This window comes from Bos taurus, chromosome 7 (genome assembly GCF_002263795.3).
Source record: "Bos taurus isolate L1 Dominette 01449 registration number 42190680 breed Hereford chromosome 7, ARS-UCD2.0, whole genome shotgun sequence".
NCBI classification, from domain to species: domain Eukaryota; kingdom Metazoa; phylum Chordata; class Mammalia; order Artiodactyla; family Bovidae; genus Bos; species Bos taurus.
In genome coordinates, this window is record NC_037334.1 from 47,648,513 (window position 1) to 47,669,984 (window position 21,472).

General features: G+C 51.2%; 1 protein-coding gene across 1 annotated transcript in view; it reads right to left on the minus strand.

The window, feature by feature from the left end:
• Positions 1 to 7,083: 7,083 nt before the first annotated feature.
• TRPC7 (transient receptor potential cation channel subfamily C member 7) overlaps positions 7,084 to 21,472 on the minus strand; it is a 150,576-nt gene continuing 136,187 nt past the window's right edge. Inside the window, exons 9-12 of the mRNA NM_001192795.2 lie at positions 17,257 to 17,478; positions 16,544 to 16,624; positions 9,309 to 9,384; positions 7,084 to 7,380 (exon numbers count right to left, since the gene is read on the minus strand). Coding sequence (NP_001179724.2) covers positions 7,211 to 7,380; positions 9,309 to 9,384; positions 16,544 to 16,624; positions 17,257 to 17,478 — 549 coding nt within the window. The 3' untranslated portion in view covers positions 7,084 to 7,210. The remainder of the gene's footprint in view (positions 7,381 to 9,308; positions 9,385 to 16,543; positions 16,625 to 17,256; positions 17,479 to 21,472) is intronic.

The following is a 21,472-nucleotide window of genomic DNA, read 5'->3' on the forward strand; positions in this document are numbered from 1 at the left end:
TCTTTCTTGGTAAGTCACCCCAATACGTGGTAGAGCAGGCAGCAGCCAGGCCTGTGTCCACCTGACTTTTTCCACCAGCGTCAGTGCTGCTGGGCTTGGAGGCCTGGTGTGACCTGGGGGAGGTTACAGACCCCCGCTCCTGTGCTCTGGGTCAACAGTATCTTCTGTTCCTGGGCGACCACAGCCTGCAGGGAGGAGCCTCAGAGGCCTGGCAGGTAAGCAGTGTCTCCGAACCTTCCCCTCTGCAGTAGCGCAGCTTCACACACGTGGCCTCTTGAATGTTGGCCCTGGCCTCTTTCTGGACGTAGCCTCCAGAGAGGCCTGTGGGAGCCCAGCACCAGTTCCCAGGCGCCATGAAGATGCAGCCACAGACGCGGTCTCTCCCCACACCTGCTTGGGTTGCCTCAGGTCTCCACCACTAGGGGACCCATGTGGCAGTATGTGTGGGGCTCTGCCTCTGCCTCCTCTGGCCAGAGTGCTGGGGGCTTGGGCCCAGTACCATTCTCCCCTCCAGATACCTCTCATCATGTCTCTGACTGAGTGGTGGGCACCAGGGATGACCAGCGGAGGTCTCAGCATACCTTGGGTCGCTTCAGAGTTGTAGGCAATTGGCCAGAACCCTGTGGGTAGACGCGTACCGGGGCTGTGTAGGGACTGAGAGCTCCCTTGGTTTCCTCACGTTTCTGTGCTTTTGTCTTAAACCAGCAGCTCTGTTTTCTGAAAGAGGTCCCTTCTGTTTCACCTCAGGCTGACTCTTTCATGTCATATGTATGCAGGGAGAGGACAGACTGGAAGGTCTTTAAGAATCAGCAAAATGGCATTTCTACCCTTTGGGAGAAAAACTGAGGATGTGTCCAGAGTGACTAGAATACTGATCCGCACCAGCCTTCTCCTTGCAGCCTCAGCACAGTGGGAGTCGTCCGCCTCTGAGCTGGTGCCTGGGAACCTGGAGGCTCGGAAGTGGAGAGGGTCTTCACAAGACACTCTGGCTCCCAGACCCAGGGCCTTTGCCGAGGCCCCGAATACATATTCTGTTCACAGTGCTGTGACAGACAGTGATGGTGCTCTGAGCACCTTCACGTGAAGACGCGTCTGAAGAAGCAGCGAGGTGTTTTTCTTTCTTTCTTTTTTTTTTTTTTTCCAGAACATTCACCTTCAGCCAGGCTGCACAGGCCTTGGGGGCTTCTAATTTAGTTTGGCAGGCGGGGGAGCCACCAGAGGCTCTACTTTGCTGGAGTGTCTGTCTTGTGATTGATTGGAGCTAAGAATGAAACCCTGTGGCTCTGTTCTGTTGGCTTACTGAAATGATCAGGAGTTACTTCCTCCGTCAAGGAGAATGACCCAGCTGGGGTCTGGGGTGGCCACTGCTCCCCCAGCACCACCGGCCCAAAAGCTCTCGCTGGTATGGATGCTGGGCTTCATGCTACTCTCAACAATCTAAGCTCACCGAAAGCAGGGTCAGTACCCCACATCCGATATTCAGCTGTATTGATGTCTATGTCACTCGAGTGTCCACTTCAATAGCCTGTACCTACAAATGAAGCTACATTTCCTATTTACAGCAGGAACCTCATCGGCTACAAATTGGTTATCCTCAGACTGTTTGCTGGGTATTTGTGGGTCTGAGTGGTAACTGCCTCCCAGATAAGCGTGATTACTGTAGCCACCATGTCTTCTCCCTTCCTGCTTTGCCCTCCCCGCCTGGCCTCCCCACTATGCACTGCTGGCAAAGCTGTTGAGAGGCACCCCGCTGGGGCCACTGTCCACCGCAGAAGTGCCCAGGGGGTCGATTCTGGATCCTTCCAGAGTGAAGCCTGGGCAGAGCAGAGCAAAGGGTCCTCTCCCAGTCCTGAGGCGCACCCATCTCCTGGCCACCAGAGCAGCCAGGAGATCCAGTGTCTTGGGGTTTCACTATTGAAGAATTTAGCCAGCTTGATGCCATCACCCATGGTCCAGAGTCTCACAGAGTCTCAAGAAGAACAATCCTGGTAGTTTCTGGCCCTTGCTCCTCTAACTGCAGAATTGCAGAACAGCCCCCGGGGGGAGGGTGGGGCAACTACATCCTAGAGCTCCTTCTGTGTTTATCAGGATTCTGAGGATGTAAATGACATCCAGATACCCAATGCAAACTGGCCTCAACAAAAATGGGACTTTATATGGCACCAAAGGGCTCAGGTGGTAAAGTATCCACCTGCAAAGCGAGAGACCCAGGTTGGATCCCTGGGTTGGGAAGAACTCCTGGAGTAGGAAATGGCAACCCACTCCAATATTCTTCCACAGAGAATCTCATGGACAGAGGAGCCTGGAGGGTTACAGTCCATAAGGTCACAGAGAGTTGGACATGACTGAGAATGCACCCATGCACAAAGCTGAGAATGCTCCCGGAACAGGTCCCCAGGTGGAGGAAAAGCTACAGAAAGAGGGCCTCAGGGCGAGAATGTGGCACAGCTCCCCTCTCCACCTTTCCTCTCTTCCCTTCCCTCCTTTTTTCTCTTCTCCCCCACCTCCCTCTGACATTTACTTCTTCCGTCTCCTTAATTTCTCATCTTTGACCTCGCTGGCAGACAGCCTGTCTCTGTGTGAGGGGAGAAGTGTCTACTGGAGTCCCATATTCACATTCTCCTGTTCAGCAACCTTATTGGAAAAAAGGAGCTCTCCTTCCCAGTGTGCACACAGATATCAGGGTCGAGGCAGGCGTGTCATTGCCCTGCTCGGAGCTGCACACAGATAGCCATCTCAGGGCAGACGTGTGATTGCCTTGCTTGGGGCTGTGTTGGCTTCAGGGGCACGGGGTCCTCTGGTTGGCTGGGTTGAGGTTAGGGTGAGATCTGCTCCCAGCCAGTATGAAGACGGCACGGCCATGCCCTCCCCTGCCCTGCATCTGCCTGCCTCCCTTCCTTGGCCTTACCCCCACAGGGCCCTGGAGGTGGTTATGCGAAAGTGGCTCAGAAGCGCTGTCTACTGTGAAGCTGAGTCTGCACTCAGACACCTGAATGGGTCCTGGCATGCTTTTCTTTGGATATATGAGGGCTTCTTTGGCCTTCTGCTCCTCCAGTGCACTGCGGGGTTAGGCAGGCCATTGGCTTGGGGTTGTGTAGAATCAGTGCCAGGGGACCAACGGCCTCGCCTGTTAGTGGGCACAGCTGATGGGCTGTTGCTTCCAGCTATACCTGATGCAGATGCCCTGAGGCATCTCACTTTTTAATCACATTGTAGTGAGAGTGCCCTCCTCCCTGTCTTTTCTGCTTGGGGGAGCCCTGTCCTTGCCCCTCTTCCTCCTGCCTCCCTGGATGCCCCGGTGGGGCAGCTGGGCGAGGACATGGCCTTCCAGCTGTGGTCCCATCTCTATGGCCCACTTGTCCTCCACAGGCAGGGGCAAGCTGCCTCAGCCTCTCAGCTCTCAGACACTCCCCTACATCCCTCTCAGACCCCTTCTGGAAGGGGAAGAGTCCTGACTCCTCAAATACCACTTCTTTCAAACTTTTTTATTCTTCCCTCAATCCTTTCCTTTCTTTAAAGATTCAGGCCTTTGGGAATCTAAACTCTGGACACCTTTTTTTTTTTTTTTTCCTGTCATTTTCTCCCTAAAGTGCAGGTCATGGGCCATCCCTATGGCTTGACTACGGTGGGGAAGCAGAGAGAGAAAGCTGGGGCATTTCTCCAGGAAGAGCCAGTGAGGTGGCCTCTGCTCCCAGGCAGGGAGGAGGCAGGGGACCTGGGGAGCTTGCTGTGTCTGCAGGGAGGGTGGAAGGGGCTTTGCTTCTTGGTTAACCAGCCTGAGCTGATTGACATTTGGGTGCTCCTCCTAGAGTCCCTTCCCTCTACTAGTTCAACCTTCAGGGGATAAGGGGACAAGATGGGATAAACATAGAATGGGGCGTGGCCTCCCTGCCCCAGCGGAATCAGAACTCCTGTCAGCCTCCAGGAGCCTGAGCTCTACCCTTTACATAAGCCCTAATGAACACTTTGAGGGGTGACAGGCGGTGGGGCTGCTTATTTTTAACCTGACACCAAGCAGGACAAGGTGTCTCAGCCTCCCCCAGGCAAGCAGACCTGAAGGTGTCTTGTCAGGGGCTCCCCAAGCCCGAGGCTGCTGGAAGCAACTTCTGCAGAGTCCCACCCGTGTTTGGGAGTCTCCAGACGAGCTACACTGGCCAGTTTTTCATCTCCCGGGCCTCAGTGGGACGGAGGGAGATGCTCTGTGATGGGCAGAGGGGGCCGGCTGTGCTTTCTCAAGCGTGTGAGCTCTTGTCCTTCAGGAATAGCTTTGGACACTAATTGGGGGTTTTTGCCCAGGAAATGTTACTAGGATCTGTCACGTCCTACTAGGAACCATCAGATGGTGACAAGTCGCTGGAGAACTTGCTGCTTAACCACTGGTTACCCGGAAACCTGGACAGGGCTGCATCTCCCGAGCCCCACATGCTCAGGTTACAAGCATACACTAAAGTCACAGAAATCTAAAGTTACAAGGGACAGAAGCGCAGCGGGCACTTTCAGGTGTGAGTCTAGGGGCTCTTGGGCTCTTCCTCCTCCTCCTCTCTGTCCCTGTGCCCTTCCCAGACTCCATTCCTCTGCCTCCTGTTTCCCTTTTCCAGAACCGCCTCTCTTGCCTGGCTAACTCCAGAGGAGCCAAGGAACTGGGGGGAAGTGAGGGCAGTTGTCAGTGCCTGGAAAATCACTGCACGCCGGCTCCAGGCTGACGGCTGCACAGCCCTCAGTTCCCAGGCCTCTCCAACAGCCTTCCATGAAAGAGATGGCCCTCCCCCCACCCCATGAATCCATGGGGTCCGTTGAATCCTCTCCCCTGGCAGCCACAAGTCCATTCCTGGACTACATCAACCCCAGATGTGGCAGCCAAAGCCTAACGGGTGCTGCTTGTTGTCCTTCCCAGTTTTCAATTACTCAGTGGGATTTGTTTTCCTTTTATCTCCCGAAGGGGCACATTGGAGACTTAGGTTTGATAGGAAAAGGGCATCCCAAGATTTGAAAATGGGGTTGCCGGCTGTTGCTGGTGGAAGGCAGATAGGGAAATTGCATAATGCATCTTAAAATGTTGATTAGCATTTTGAAGTCAATACGTGCAGTCCCTGAAAGTGTTGGTCATTTGTCCCCAGGGTCAGGAGGCTGATGTGCTTTGTGGGAAGAGTAATTTATGTATCCTCCACTGGACACACACACGCCCCATACTTGGTAATTGTCTGGGGACTTGGGAAATTCTACTGAAGGGATTCAGTCCTCATCTGCAGGCTTTGAGGGCCAGGGATGAACATTTGAGAAAAACTGCAGGTATTCCCTCCATAACAACACACATCACAAAGCCAAGCTCCTGATTTGATGGGAACTTCAGGACTGGCAGGTTCTTTGAAATCCATTCAGGGACCTCACATGGCCCCCAGGTGAAAAACTCCTGGAGCGGAGTTTATGTCTGTAGGGTCCCCTGCACACGCAGATAACCCTGGTCCCTGTCGGGTGCCTGTGTATCCTTCGTGCTGAGGGTTTTCTTGCCTGGAAGGCCTGGGTTGGAGTCACATTTCAGGACAGCTTCTCTAGTCTCCCATGTTGGCTGCCAAATGTAACCTTTCTCCCCCGCCACCCCACCCCTTAGAAACGGGGCAGATTGAGCAAAACTGGGCCTGTTATTCCTTATGGCAACAATTAGTTGGGCTGGGTGTCCACACCCACTTGAGGTAGGCTGTGCCTGTCTGGGTTGTCATGGCCTCTCCCTGATACCTCAATGCTGGAACTATTTCAGTTCTGTCTATCACCCCATTTGGTCTGCATTGTTCTTAGAGCAGGATGAAGTAAACAATTTATCTCTGAAGATATACTGCATATCACAGAACACAAGCCTCTCATACGTATACATATAGGAAACATTCATAGTCACACATGTATACACACACCCTGGGTATCTGCAAGGCATCTGAATTTGAGACCTTGATCCTCTTCCTCTTCATAGGGTTGTTGTGAGGGTTCAGTGGACAGATGCCTGCAGAGTCCTCAGCACAGTGCTTGGTATGCAGCAAGTGCTCACTCGATACAACCAGCTGATGTTATTAGTAAGTGATCCTTCCCGCCCAGCAGCATCTTCTCCAGCCAGCTCAGACTGGGCATTGCTCAGGACCGGGGCGCCCTCTGGTGGCTGCTGTCTCTACTCACACATCAGACCCCTTTAGAAAGATCTGGGCTCCTTTCTCACAGCTCCCCTCCCCTGCCGCTCAAGGGGAAAGGGTGAGACGTAGGGTGGGGGAAATCGTTTCACTTTCCTCATCATTTCCTTTGTCTCCTTCCTGACCTTGGCGAGCTTGGGGGTCACTAGGTCTGGGGACAGGAAGAGATGCTTGGAGGTGGGGGTTCCTGGCTGCATGACTCCCCTGGGATTGCCCCCCTCTCACCTGCTCATTCTCCTCCCAGGGCAGCCCGGCTCTGTGGACGCCCAAGGCCACCTCCAGAGAGGACGCCAGACAACGGGAGGGCAGTGCATCCACAGAGTCTCCCCGGGCTATTATGAGGTAATTTTATTTCTTTCCATTTCAGGTAAAAATAGTAAATACAAGATAATTTTCATAAAGGTAAAAATACATCATTTGGATTTTGTTGTTGTTCTCTGAACAGTGCTACCTACAGTACAATTTTTGATTTAGGATTTTTAAACCTTTTTTTTTTTTTTTTTAATATAAACAAATAGAACTATTTTGCTAGTAGGCTATCTGTGTTCTCATCTGGCACTTAAGAATAGATCACAGGTCACCGCCCGGTTCTTCTGGGTGTGTGTGGGTGGCAGGGAGGGAGTGAGCAGGGGTGTGTGGGGTGAGGTGGTTTGTCTTCCTGCACGCAGACAGCACGGTGGTCTGTGTGCGGTGGGAGGGCACAAGTGTGCACCCGAGATGGCCTTTTCCTGCGCTGGCCACTGGGACATATGTCCCTATGACTGGACCGAAGGTGTCCCCACGTGTCAGGGGCCACTTCCTCCCTTCCTCCTGTGGTTGAGTTTCTCACCCAACAGCCTAGATTCACAATCATTCTGGGTCCAGGCAGGACACTGGGCTGCAGATGCCAGCAAGGCTGGTCAGGACGGAGCCAGTGGGTCCCCTTAGAGTCCTAGAGGAGTGGGCCAGGACCCCTTCCCACCGGGGCTGGTGGCCAGGGCATCCCACCTGGCCTTGGAATGCTGGTAGAAGTCACAGGTGCCGGTGGATGCAGGCTGCTAAATGTCTTTGCCCTTGTTCACCCGCAGGTGGTCTTTGTTTAAGTTCTTCCCGAACTTCTCACTGAGCTGTTGGATGAGGTCGGCCAGCTCTCCGGTAGCTTGAGATTTCTCTTCAAGGAGCTCATAGCGCAGGCTGGAGATGTCTTGCTTGATTTCCTTCAGTTCACCTGCAAGGACAGAGGAGATTTCGGTGAGTATGAGCCTGCAGAAGGGACTCACCCTAGAGGCATTTGAGGCATGCCTTCTTCCAGCAGAATGTCAGGCTACTGATCCAGCAGGGTGGAGGTGAGGGGATTGGAGGTCTGTTTCGACCTAACTCCCACCCTGCCCCTCCCACTAAAGGACACATTCGTCTGCTGAAGACCCTTCTCCTCCCATTCCTGGTCAAGCTCTCCCTGAAGGGGTTGAGGTAGACAGAGGAATCAAGACCAGGTTGAACTGCTTGCACCTGTGTTATCATCACAGAACGTTGGTCTTGAAGCCATTAAAGGCAGATTTCAAGACTCCGAGCGGCACCCTTGTTAATTTTAACATTTCTTCCTCATCATGCTTCGTGTTTTGTTTTGTCATCGTTATTTGCAGGGAAGAGGAACTCCTAGGCATCTGAGGCGATCAGCTCAGCTGATCAGTGGACGTGGCTATGGAGCCAGGCAGCCTCGCAGGAGCAGGGTCTGCCCAGACCACGCAAGCTGCGTGCCTCACTGGTGCACCATGGCAGGCCTGCCGCCTTCTCCTTCCATGGCAAGGGACCACCAGGTGGGGTTTTCCACTCATTTCCACAGTGAGCCACGTGGTTAAAAGTCCACACGGGCCTGGGCTGTGGGAACCTTCTTCTTAACCACAAAGTGGGGTCGAGAGGTTCTTGCCTGGTTTGGAAGATACTGGACTTGAACCTTGACTCAAGTGGGAGTCCACTGCCGGGGACACATTAACCATACCTGTTTTCCAAGTATCCCTGACACGCAGAAGAGGCAGCAGTCTTAAAGCTATAGTCTGGCCAGTTTTGACAAAGGCGTGCATCTCTTGTTTTCATGGGGGCTTCACTGAGCCCTAGTTCCATGCTGTGATTCCCATGGCATGAAACCTGGACAGCCCCACCTTCTATCATCAGTTACATTCCTGTCAGTCACATCACACTCTTCAGAGGGCTGGCTGCCATGGTACCCGGCTGTGTTATACTTAAGACCCAACAGTAGGGTGGGCAGATGGGCTGCTATTCAACTCTTAGACAGGGTCAGCCCAGGGGTCGTTTGGCCATTGCTGACCTTGAGGCTGCACAGTGATGTTCCAGGATGAAGCGGAGGGTCTCTAAATGACTAGGCTCCTTCCAGAGGCTCCTGGTACCTTCACTCTTGGAAGATAGCAAATATTTGTCCCAGGTGTCTCATGAAGATTAATTACCTGGTGTATGGTAATTCGCTTTTCACTTAAGAGCTGCTTAAAATAGACTGGAGAATAACCCAAACAGTGAAAATAATGTAGTTGGCAAACTTCAGTTTGCGTCAGAATGAATGCCTGGTATGAGAATGCCTGGTACTGTATCGCAGGCAGACCCTCAGGCCATGCTGATTTATTAGATCTGGGGAGGAGGGGGGTTCTGGATCCGCTTTTATAGCAAGCACTTCTGAGGGGGTGGAAGGAATTCTTTGAGAAACTGCTGGTTGATAGCTTCTGAGAGCCAGGATGTGAGATAGGATGGAGCCAGCCAGAACAGGGGCTGTCTACGGCTGTCTGTCTGTGCGCTCTGGGCATGAGGAGCTCACGGCCGTCCTGAGCTCAAGGGATAGGAGGCAACTCGTGTCAGTCATGACTGGGGAGGCAGAACCATTCTGTGAGCAGGGCTCCATGTCCTGGTGCTGGTGCTGAGGTGGAGGGCTCTGTGGTCAGAGCTAAGGGCAGCCCCAGCTGACAACCAGCCAGGGGACAGAGACCCCAGTCCTGCAACTGTGTTCCCCTGCATTCTGCCACCACCTCCAGTGAGGCCCTCCAGGGTCTCCAGCCAGGGACTGAGCCCTGCCGCTGATACCTTGACTTTGCAGGCCCAGCGAGCCCACATCTGGCTTCTGCCTTCCAGGAAGCAGATCCAGTCGCTTACCTTCATTGACTTCATCATTTTCTCTGTCCACCTGGGCCTTCAGGACATATCTTTTTATGAGCCGTTTCATGATTTTCTGAAACATGAACACAGGGAGGGATCAAACCAGCCCAGCCAAGCACAGAAGCAGCTTGCATCCTGTAGGCGTGACTTCTCCCTCTGGCAGAGTGCCTGGCAGAGTTGGGGGACCCTCCCTTGCCTGATGCCTCACTCTTGAGAAGTGACCTGCCTAATGGGGAGGTTCCAGTCTCTCTGGGTTCAGTAGCACCTGAGCCGGGATGTAAGAATGGGATACTTGCAGTGGCAGGAGGTCCAGCCACAAAGAGAGACAGAAACACTTGAGATCCATGTGCACTGTTTGAGGGTCCTCAGCCTGACTTTTCCCTGCCCCTTGTGACCTTAGCCCACCACGCCGTCTTCTCTGGGCCTGATTTCAACAACCGATGCAAACTGGGGAAGTAAGAAAGTCCTCGCAGGCTGGCCCAGGTAGAACTGTCTCCCATGGAGCTGCTATGCAGGAGAAGAGGTCCACTGAGCCCAGTCAGGAACAGGCATGGAGGACCAGTCCACTGTACTTTGGAAAATTCCTACCAGAGGCAGAGAGAGATACAGCCGAGCCTTGGGAGGTTTTGCCAAGATCCCGCTTCCCTGAAACCTCACCACCCGCCCAACACTGTCGGGAGTCACGCTGGAGGTCCTACTTATTATGCAGATACCAGATCCTTTCAGCAAAGGAGGCAGGAACAGACACTGAAGAGCCACCAAGAATAGAGCTAAGTGTAAGAAAGACCGCAGGAGGTGAACTTTAGATTCTGCCAGCTAGTCTGTCCTGGGTTACTGTGAAATTGCAGGATTTAAAAATACCCTTGTGGCCAACCCGTCTGAATCTGTAGGAGCCTAGCAGCACCGCAGAGGGGGATTCCCAGCTCCTCAGCATCCCTTCCGCTCACCTGCTCACCCTGAGGACCGAGGGGACAGAACTGGCATTTGCTAGGTTGAAGGGCCCTGAATTCTGTCCTCAGCTTTGCTGTGTGAGGTCAAGCAGGTGGTTACATCCTCTCTGACTACATGGGTTCAGGTAAAAGCTTCTTGCAAGTAAAAGAGAAGTGAGCTTCCAGGATGCAGAGAGCTGGAGGATTGAACACATTAGTATTATCACCGACTGGTGGTGCCACAGAGCCTCTAATGGTAGTGATCTTGCCAAGGGGGCATCTCCAGCTGTGACCCCATGGTTCACTCGACCCCAGGAAAGGCTGTTCATACTGAGCTCTGAGAGCTCATGGGGCCCCCCACTGGAGGTCTGCTGGGCGCTGTGGTTTGAGTCAGCCCCTAATTTCAGGCTGCACAGTTAAGCAGTGAATTGCCTTCACGCTGCTCCTTCTCTGAGAGGCCTGGGTCTTGTCCTGATGGTGGTTAAACTGCAATGCTAGATTGCTCACTGACCCTCTTGTAGTCAATGAGGCAGGTTACCTGAGTTTTAAGAATCTATGCCTTTAGTAGGAGTCAGTGATGCTCTTTTCACTTTGAATTGGAGCAACAGAGACAAAATAAACTTTGTCCTGAGCCAAGTTCTCATAGGGGGATAAAACCAACAAACCAGATACCCAAGTATCTAACACTCGAACTGAATAAGGAATTCAGAAATATTCTACTGTGGACTTTCAGGCTTACGCAAGACTGGGGGATCTATCCATAATTAAAGTTTGCTGTCATTTTAAAGAAAAAACCTCAAGAACTCGAGACCCTTCCATTTCTGAATCTATCAGTTACAGAGACTATATATTTACAGTGTAAGATTATAAGCCAGAGATGGAAGTGAAGAGCCCCCTTTTCTGGGATGTAGCTGAGTGGATGCGTTCGTAGCTATGACAGTCACCACCCTCCTGCTGGGATGTAGCTGAGTGGACGCGTTCGTAGCTATGACGGTCACCTCCCTCCCGTTTCCTGTGCACATTCTGTTTTAGTGCAATGTGAGTAGTCTGATCATTTAAATATTTCATAGTATGTATTTATTATAAACACAAATGTATTGAGTCTTCCTGCAGTCCAGAAGCTGTGTTGGCCTCTTTGACAAAATGATCTCATGGAACCCTCCCAGAAACCAGAGGAGATGGGGGTTGTCATTTCTTTGTACAGAGGAGGTCACGAGGCTCAGAGGGGGAGGTGACTTCTCCAAGCTCATACAGCTGCGAAGTGGCAGATCTGGGATTTACCAAAATGGAAACCAAAGTTGGGGCTTTGTTCAAGCTTCAGGAAAAGTCTAAGTGCATAGTGGTTTCAGAGAGGAGATGCAGGAGACAGGCTCCCATTGGTCACAGGGGGTTTGGACCACTTCTAGGTTCCAGTTTATCCTTTAACAAGGATAAACAAGGATCCTTTAACAGAATCTTTTGAGCAAGAAGAGGCCTCAGCTAGTTTTTGGAGAATGGATCGCTATCCCGCAGAAGAGAGTGACTGGTAAAGCATCGTCCTGAATGCCCGCGGCCCACGCATGAACCCTGGCAGACCTGGTCTGAACTGTGGTTTCTGCAGACCTGCAGCTCCACGGGGAGAACAGCAAGGTTTGCTTCTAAGCCTCTCGTTACAGACGGGGATGTTAGAGGCTTAACATGGACGCAGGGTCACAGGAGCATGGCAGACATGCCCAGACCCTTCAGACGGGGATGTTAGAGGCTTAACATGGACGCAGGGTCACGTGAGCATGGCAGACATGCCCAGACCCTTCAGACGGGGATGTTAGAGGCTTAACATGGACGCAGGGTCACAGGAGCATGGCAGACATGCCCAGACCCTTCAGACGGGGATGTTAGAGGCTTAACATGGACGCAGGGTCACGCGAGCATGGCAGACATGCCCAGACCCTTCAGACGGGGATGTTAGAGGTTTAACATGGACGCAGGATCACAGGAGCATGGCAGACATGCCCAGACCCTTTAACCTTCCTCTGCTGCCCGGTTCATTCCACGAGTGACAGGCACCTCCAGGGACAACAGTGTGACTGCCTTTCAGGTGCTTAGAGACGTCATGCCCTGATGAGGACCTAGCCTCCCCATACGCATGTTAGACAACCTGGGTTCTGCAGGAGTCTCATCTCCAAGAAGTCTGAAATGGTTAGAAAAATGCCCAAAGTCCTTTTTAACATGGCTGCTACAGAGGATCTCTGTCTGCAGAAAAGATGGACATCAGAAGTCTGCCCTCCTTCACTATGTGGGGGAAAAGCATGGTCCTCTGTCATGAGTTTCTCCTCCCTCCTGCTTACCTTCCATGGAGTTTTCACTTCGCAGAGATAATAAACTTTCCCCACAGTAACATGTCCCTGTCGATGCAGCTTGACCTGCTCTGCCCTGATGCATTTAGCAAGGACTGGAGATGACTGTATTTAGCAACCTTACTCAGGCAAAATAACTAATACTGAGGTACCTAGTGGATAAGAATGGTTGTGACATCGAGGCCCACGTCCAGGAAGGGAGCCCCATAGTTCTCTGGCCCAGAGTCTGAGAGCCAGGTGACCTCTTGGCCGCTGCTGGTGTTCAGGGAGTGGGAGGGACCGCTCTGTGCAGCCAGGGAAGCTGAGGACAGAGCCAAGGAAGAGGACATGCGCGCAGGAGGTGTCAACCAGCAGCAGTCAGAGAGAAGTAATGCTGCGGCCCAGGAGCAGAGGAGTTGAGGAACATTGGGAAGAGAGTGGACAAAATGGATCGCAGGACAGGTCATGTGTTAAACTGGGGTTTAGGAGACCCCAGGAGACAAGAACTCAGCATTGGCAAGGTGTCTAACCTGTTGGCTTTGATCTCTGCAGAAAAGGTCATCTAGAAGGCAAGAAGGAGGATGCCCACTGGGTTTCAGGGGAAGGGATTACATCATAAAGAATTATTTCAGTGATGGACTGTGCCTGGATTTTTCAGTTTGGTTGGGACACGGTTTATTTGCTTTGCCCCGAAGGAGATGCATCCTCAGAGAGTGAGGATATGAAGTCTGTACATACCCCAACAAGGGGACGCATGTTGATCAGATCAAATGTAGCTATGATAGGAAACACAGTTGGCCATTTTGCTGGCATCATGGTTTTGTTCCATTGTTTGGGCTTATGTCCACAGAACCCAGATTGGGAAAAAAATTACAAAAGCAAAGAACCAATTTTGTGAAAAATAATTCAGACCCCTGGAAATCTGGAGGAACTGTCTTCCCTTATAACGGAGAACCCTGAAAAGCTGAAGTGATGGGAAGCTTAAACACCCAACATCTTGGACTGAAAGGAGATCAAACTGGTCAATCCTAAAGGAAATCAATCCTGACTATTCATTAGAAGGACTGATGCTGAAGCTGAAGCTCCAGTACTTTGGCCAACTGATGCGAAGAACTGACTTATTTGAAAAGGTCCTGGTGCTGGGAAAGACTGAATGCAGAAGAAGGGGACGGCAGAGGACGAGATGGTTGGGTGGCATCACTGACTCAATGGACATGAGTTTGAGCAAGCTCTGGGAGATGGTGAAGGACAGGGAAGCCTGGCATGCTGCAGTCCGTGCGGTCGCAAAGAGTCAGACACGACCGAGCGACTGAACAACAAATGCTAAGTTTGAGCAACCAAGCAGATCTACTAGAGACACAAGGGAAACGAGCTTAACAACTAACATGCATATCAACAACAGGGCTTTTATCTTATTGGGATTGCTCCAGAATGTCTCAGCACCTCGACAGTGAGAGGCTGACAGCATATGTGCTCCATGAAAAGGAGGCTCTGGGTGAAGCCTGCACAGTGAGAAAGAGGGAGTGAATTGGGCTTCTCAGAATTTCTTGGCACTTTTGAAAGATGCTTTGGGAGGAAAGCAGTGCAGTGTGGAAGGCCACCAGTGGGCTCAAGCAAAAGGCTGAGCCATTTTTAGATCCCTGCCCAAATGCTTCCTTCTGTGATGGTTGCTGCCCCGTGATAGCAAAAGCGCCTTCTGTTCCTCGCTTCCTTCCCCCAGGCTCAGATAGACCTCTTCCCCGGCACTGTCAGACACAGACAAGGCAGGTTCCAGGGAGGCCTGGGTGTGACTCTACAAAGAGGACTAAGGGGCTCTTGCCCGGGCCGTGTGGCGTAGTGCAGACAGATCTCACTTCAACCCACCGGGTGACTGAGTTCCCTTGTGTGTTCAGTGGGGTTACAGGTCCTTCCTCTCTCACAGGCACGTGTGAAATTATACATACCCTCGTGTCTAGTCTGCTCCCAGCTGTCCGTTTGTGCTGGCTCAGGGTTTACTCCTATTTGAGCAGATGTTGGCTCAGGAAGATGCCCAGACCTGACCTTAAAGGGCTGAGCAAAATGCAAATGTACAAATGCAAGATGGTCTCTGCTCCGTCTGCTGTCCTCTCAGCCCACTCCCTCTGATGCCTATGGGCTCAGTTTTTCTGTCTCTCAGCTGACAACAATCTGAGTAAGTTGCCCTAGGCTTTTCTTGGTGGAAAGATACAGGGTGGGCCTGCTTTCCCAGACTGCCTGAAGCTGCAAACCGGCTAATCCGCATAATCACAGCAGGAAGCTCTGGGGGAGTCAAGGTTGCAGGGACTCAGCCAGTAATGATGGAAGACAGAATAGGGATTGCCCAAGACCACTGTGGAGCATGGTCTCCTTCACAAAGGATTCATCTGGCTGTAGGTCGCTGACCACAGCGGCTGTCTTCTCTGATTGCAGCTGCTAATTGTGCTCAAAACCCAGGAGACATCTGGCCCTAATCCATTATGGTTTTTTATCTTTTCCGTGGCACAGATAATCTCTACTTCTCTCTAAGAAGCAAAGAAATATAAATCCTTCCCCTGACTGAAGGATTTGTTCTATAAAATAAACTCAAAGCTGATCACACTGGGCAGGGCCAATTTAGCACACAATTAAATCAATGCAAGATTTGCCCTTTGCCAATTTTTTAGCCCATGTCATCCGATAAAACTATAAGTACTACGAGGGATGAGCCATTTCTTAATTGTACACTTAACTCCTCCTAACTGCAGAGTTAGCTTCTGAAATACGGATGGAGATTCAATTAGAGACCTGGGTCTGGAAGATGCTGAGTCTGTAATGGCTCCCTCGGGGATGCTGGCACCAGGGACATATCACCTTGGCCCCAAGGAACACTCAGGACAGCGTCAGATTTACATCTGATAGGAAATGGTCAGCGTGGATAAAACCGCTGGTCATTGGGGGCGGGAAAGCAGGAGGATGGCCTGCACTTTTATAATCAATAACCTGTAGTGACCATTTGACTGATTCAAACTGATACAGAGATTGCATTAATTTCTAAAGCAAAGCAAGATCTGCAAGCATAAAAGACCTAATTTTTATAATGACCGTGTGCAGGCTGGCAGTCTAAGGTCAAGTGCCTACTGAAGACATCGATACCCATCTGGGAGCCCTACTGGGTGCCTGCCTCTCCCCACCCCATTCCTGTTGGTTTGCATCATTTCCCTTTGGCAATGCATCCAGAACGTATCCTGAGTCAGTCAGCTTTTCTCCATCACCCTCCTCGCGTTTCAAGTCACCAGTCCTGTGTGCCTGGACTGTATCTTCCTCCCTGGTCTCCCTGCTTCCACTCTTGTCCGCACTGGTCTCGTCTCATTATAGCAGGTAGTCTTCTTAAAGCATAAATAAAATAGAATCATCTTCTCCCTTCCCCAAGTTAACCTCCTTCCACTGCCTTTCTAGATACCTCAGAGTAAAATCCACACCCTGACCTTGCTTCAGTTCGGATTTGAATTCTGACCTCGTCACCTTCCCCTCCCCCACTGCTCATCGAGCTCCAGCAGCTCTGGACCTCCCAGGCATCTGCCCTCTGGCCTTGGCTTAACGCTTTTCCTCTGCCTGAAAGGCCCCATGTGGTTGCCTCCTCATCTACGAGGTCTTAGCTAGCTGTCCTCTCCTTAAAGACACAACTTCTGATACCCCTATGGAAGCAGGGGCTCCCTGGTTTTCTCCACTTTTGCACCTGAGTTTTTTCATGTTGGCACTTTGATCAATTTGAAGTTACATATTTAATTGCATGTTTGCTGATCCATAGTGTCTCTCCCTCTATGTCTGGAAGTGCCACTAAGATAGGAACCTTGTCTGTATCCCCAGGAAGCAGCGCGGTGCCTGGCATATAAATAAATGTTGACTGCAGGAAGGAATGAAGCTGTGTCTAGGGGGACTGACACAGCTCTGTGACCATATTGGTGTCTTAACAGAGTCCACTTCTGCCTATACCTGGGAAAGCGGTGGTTACCTGGTATCTGGTGGGCTTGCTGTAAGTGTTATTTGCTGTCAGGTTTTCAGAATTCCTCATGCCAGCCTGGTATCGAGTCTTCTGGGAAAACAGAAAATACAAAATACATAGTATGTGATACATATTACGTGAAACTTAATACATACCTACATGGTAAGACTTGAATAGCACCTGCATAGGGGACTACCTCTAAAATGAGGGCCCTCAGGAGGTCCCTCTACCCACTGTGGCTTGGCTTCCTGGAACATATTTCCTGGGGACTCTGGCTCTGCAGGTTGTCAGTGGATTACAGAATTATGGTTTGGTCAGCTTTGTTTGGAGAGCACTCAGAGTGATTGCCCAGAGATTTTTAATATGTTAACAATTGAGGATCTCCAGGAGGGGGAGATAATGGATGGGGAGCCTCCCTTCCCAGGCATCCCAAAGTACAATCCAGCTACTTTCTGGGGAGAGCTATCTGCTTTCGAGTCCACTAAGGAGTCCCTCCGTGGGGTCCCAACTCAGTCCAACAGAAGTGGGGCACTAAGGCCGGTTAGCGGCCCCTGCTGGTGCTGCAGCTGTGCTGAAGTGCCAGCTGATTCTGAAAAGCATGGGGTCCCTCCTCAGAGCTCCTGATTTGCCTGGTTTCAGGGGCATCCTGTGAATCAAAGACACACAGCTCCCCTCTCCCCCATCTGCTGCCCCTCCAGCCCCTTAAGTCCCACGCTACCTACCCTGAATTTAGAATTCAGCATGCCCATTTCAAGGTCATTTTCACAGCTTTTGGCCTTAGATTTGCAGAGTTTTATGAGGCACATCTTGATTCTCATTATGAGATAATAAAATGATTTAGGACTTGGCACTAGATTAAAAGGAGCAGGTAGAGTTCTTCCTTCATCAAAATAAGACAGCCAGAGCTTCGCTCGGGCAAACTTCCACTCCACGTCTGCATCCTCCTGCAGGGCCAGGAAAACAATAGCACAGCATCAGAGGCCGCGCCCTCCAGCAGACTCATCCCATCAGCCACAGAGGGGGACCCTGCGGGGGCATTTAAATGTTCTAGGAGCCATATTATAAAAAGTAAAATGAAACAAGTGAAATTAATTTCAGTGATGTATTTTACTTAATGCAGTAGACCCAAAATGTTATCATTTCAGCATGTAATCATTATAGAAATGATTCATAAGATAGTTTGCATTTTCTTTGCATACCAAGTCTTCAAAATTGGCGTGTGGTCTATACTCACAGCACATCTCAGTTTGGACTGGCCACATTTTGAGTGCTTAGTACATGTGGTTTCGTGGCTACCATATCAGACACCACCGTGTATTTCCTACTAGAAAGTGGATTTGAGTGCTGCCAACAATGTTAAGAGGTCTAGCATAAGTCTAGAGAGCCAAAGAATTGATGCTTTTGAACTATGGTGCAGGAGAAGACTCTTGAGAGTCCTTTGGACAGCAAGGAGATCAAACCAGTCAATCCTAATGGAAATCAACCCTGAATACTCATTGGAAGAACTGATGCTGAAGCTGAACCTCCAGTACTTTGGCCACTTGATGCAAACAGCTAACTCACTGGAAAAGACCTTGATGCTGGGAAAGATTGAAGGTGAAAGGAGAAGGGGGCAACAGAGGATGAGATGGTTGGATGGTATCACCACTTCAATGGACTTGAACTTGGGCAGACTCCAGGAGATAGTGAGGGACAGGGAGGCCTGGCGTGCTGCAGTCCATGGGGTTGCGAAGAGTCAGATATGACTTAGCGACTGAACAATAGCAACAGCTAGCGTATGCAATTCAAGGGAGCAAACCTGAATGTAGCTGGCAAGAGTCTGCTCTTCCCTGGTGGTGGCGGTAGATTTAAAGTCCAGATCTGTTACTTCGGACTTGGTGTCAATGCCAGAATGCTGATTGGGCCCCCTGAGAGGTAGCAGGGGTGTGTTCTCTATAGGTGGCCAGGCTCCATGGGCCCCTGTCCTAAGAGGGCCGTCTGAGGCCAGGGGTTTGGAATCAACTGGACTGTTACCAGCTGTGTGATGTAGGCAGTGGCCTCGGGCTTCTTCCTCTGCTCATGATGATCACACTGCTGGCTTCCCATGGCCCTGGGGTTGGCATTGATTACGTGTTCCATGAGCAGTGGGTTTCTCTCCCCAAGGCACTGGCTACACTTCAAGGGGCTGTGAGCCCATCCGGGTCCCAGGAGAGCATAAGGTCACCACCAGCGAGCTTGACCAATTTGTCTGCTTTTGCAGAGACCCCATCAGCACCTAGCCTGGTCTATGGGGACATGCTCTACAGGCCTTTTAGACTGGAAGCTCTGTGAGGGCAGGGTCATTTCTGATCTCTGCCATACAACAGAGAGGTGTAGGCGGGACTCCCAACCTGAGAGGAAGGGTGATGTGGTGGTGGGAGCACAGGCTCCCGAGCCTGCCTGAGTTCATATCCTGCCTCTGTTCCTCACTGGCTGGGTCACCATAGCAGGAGACTTAACTTCTCTGGGCCTCAATTTCCTCATCTATAAAATGAGGACAGTAACACCTACTTCACAGGCTGTTGTGGGAATTAAAGAAGTTAATGCATGAAAACAATGTCGGATATTAATACTTAAATTAAAAGATGCTTACTCCTTGAAAGAAAAGTTATGACCAAGCTAGATAGCATATTGAAAAGCAGAGACATTACTTTGCCAACAAAGGTCCATCTAGTCAAGGCTATGGTTTTTCCTGTGGTCATGTATGGATGCGAGAGTTGGACTGTGAAGAAGGCTGAGCGCCGAAGAATTAATGCTTTGAACTGTGGTGTTGGGGAAGACTCTTGAGAGTCCCTTGGACTGCAAGGAGATCCAACCAGTCCATCCCTAAAGGAGATCAGTCCTGGGTATTCATTGGAAGGACTGATGCTAAAGCTGAAACTCCAGTACTTTGGCCACCTCATGTGAAGAGTTGACTCATTGGAAAAGACTCTGATGCTGGGAGGGATTGGGGGCAGGAGGAGAAGGGGACGACAGAGGATGAGATGGCTGGCTGGCATCACTGACTCGATGGACGTGAGTCTGAGTGAACTCCGGGAGTTGGTGATGGACAGGGAGGCCTGGCGTGCTGCGATTCATGGGGTCACAAAGAGTCAGACACGACTGAGAGACTGAACTGAACCGAACTGAAACTCTTAGTAAATATTATTTGTATCTCCATGGCTTAACCCAGTGCCTGGTATTCAACCTTCAGTCACTCAGCCAACCTCCTACTACATGCCAACCTACAGTTCATGCCTGGCCCGTGCTAGGGAGGCACTGGGTTTGGCAAACATGACCTCCTGGGACACAGAGCCTGGCCAGTGACATGAGTATGTTAACTCATCAGCTCTTTGTATCTAGATCTGGGCTCACAGCTGGGGAGGGGTTCTGCCCCTGGGGGTTGGAGAGGGCTGCCCCAAAGGCTAGTGTTTATGCTGAGATCCAAAGGGTGAGGAGTTCTCAACCAGGTCAAGTGTGGGTACGCTGGAGTGGAGAAGAGTAGCAGTTAATCAGTGGAGAGGCAGAGAGAAGCGTAAACAGCTCTTTGTGGGCAGTAAAGAGCAGGAGACAAAGAGGTTGAGAGCTGCAAAGGGAGGTGGAGGGAGGGTTGTTTGTAGTTACTTCTTTTATTTTCAAGATCAAGAGATGCATTTAGATGCTGACAGGAAGGATTAGATAGAGAAAGAGAGGTGAGGATGCAGGCGGGGAGGGCTGCTTCTGAGGAGGGGAGGGCAGGGGGCCCAGGGACAGGGGAGGGGCTGCTCAGGGGGAGAAGGCATGTCTGCCCTCCCGTGGGAGCCATGGCGGGGGTGGAAGCAGGCTCAGAGGCAGGCAGGTCTGTGGATTCAGATGTAGATGCTCAAGAGCTATTGAATAAATAAGTGTTCTCCTGCAGGGATTTACGGATTTACAGAGATTTACTTCACCAAAGTTCAGTGTGACCACGAACACACCAGGCACATCCCGGCAGCAGTCCTCAGGGTCCTCGTACAGGAGTCAGCAAGGAGCCGGTGGGCACTGTGCGCTCCCACCCCACAAAGAGAAGCCCAGTGCCCAAGGGCAGGTGTGGGTTGCAGTCTGCTCTCTCTGTCTCCTGGCACCACCCTGTGGTGGGTAACTTGACATCACAAGCCATGGGCTTGCTCACTCCTGTCCCAAACTAGTGGGCATCGCTCATGCCAGTCACATGACTTCCCATGCCATATTCATTTGGACCAACACAGGATGTGCTCCATAGGATGGGGCAGAAACCTGGGGTGAGTGCTCTAGACACCCACGTATGCCAGGCACCATCTGGGGTCTCTGACACGTGGGGAAGCTGAGGCCCAAGAAGGTTAATTAGCAATAGCTCATTATCCACATAGGTGACCAAGTCTGTAAAACACACACACACACACACACGTGTATATATATATATATATTGTTTGCTGATACAGTGCTGCCTTTTCCTGTAGGTGGCCGGGGTGTTAGAGCTGGGGGCTAAGACTAAGGCTTCATGCAGGATCACCTCTTCCTCTATCCTCTTGTCTTTTTCCTTGTTCAGTCTACACTCTTGAGCGCAGAGCCAAGTATTACAGGCATGCTCAGTCGTGTCTGACTCTGTGCAACCCCAAGGATCATAGCTCACCAGGCTCTTCTGTCCACGGGATTTCCCAGGCAAGGATACTGGAGTGGGTTGCTATTTCCTACTCCAGGGGATCTTCCCGACTCCAGGATCGAACCTGCATCTCTTGCGTCTCCTACATTGCCAGGCAGATTCTTTACCACTGTGCCACCTGGGAAGCCTGGTGCCGAGTATATACCACACTGTTTGACCCCTCTCTGTCTTGGTACATGCTGTTCCTACTGTATAGAATAGTGTTTTTTTGGAGTTTTATGGACCAAAGCTTCCCCCTAAAATCCATATGTTGAAGCCCTAAGCACCAGTATCTTAGAATG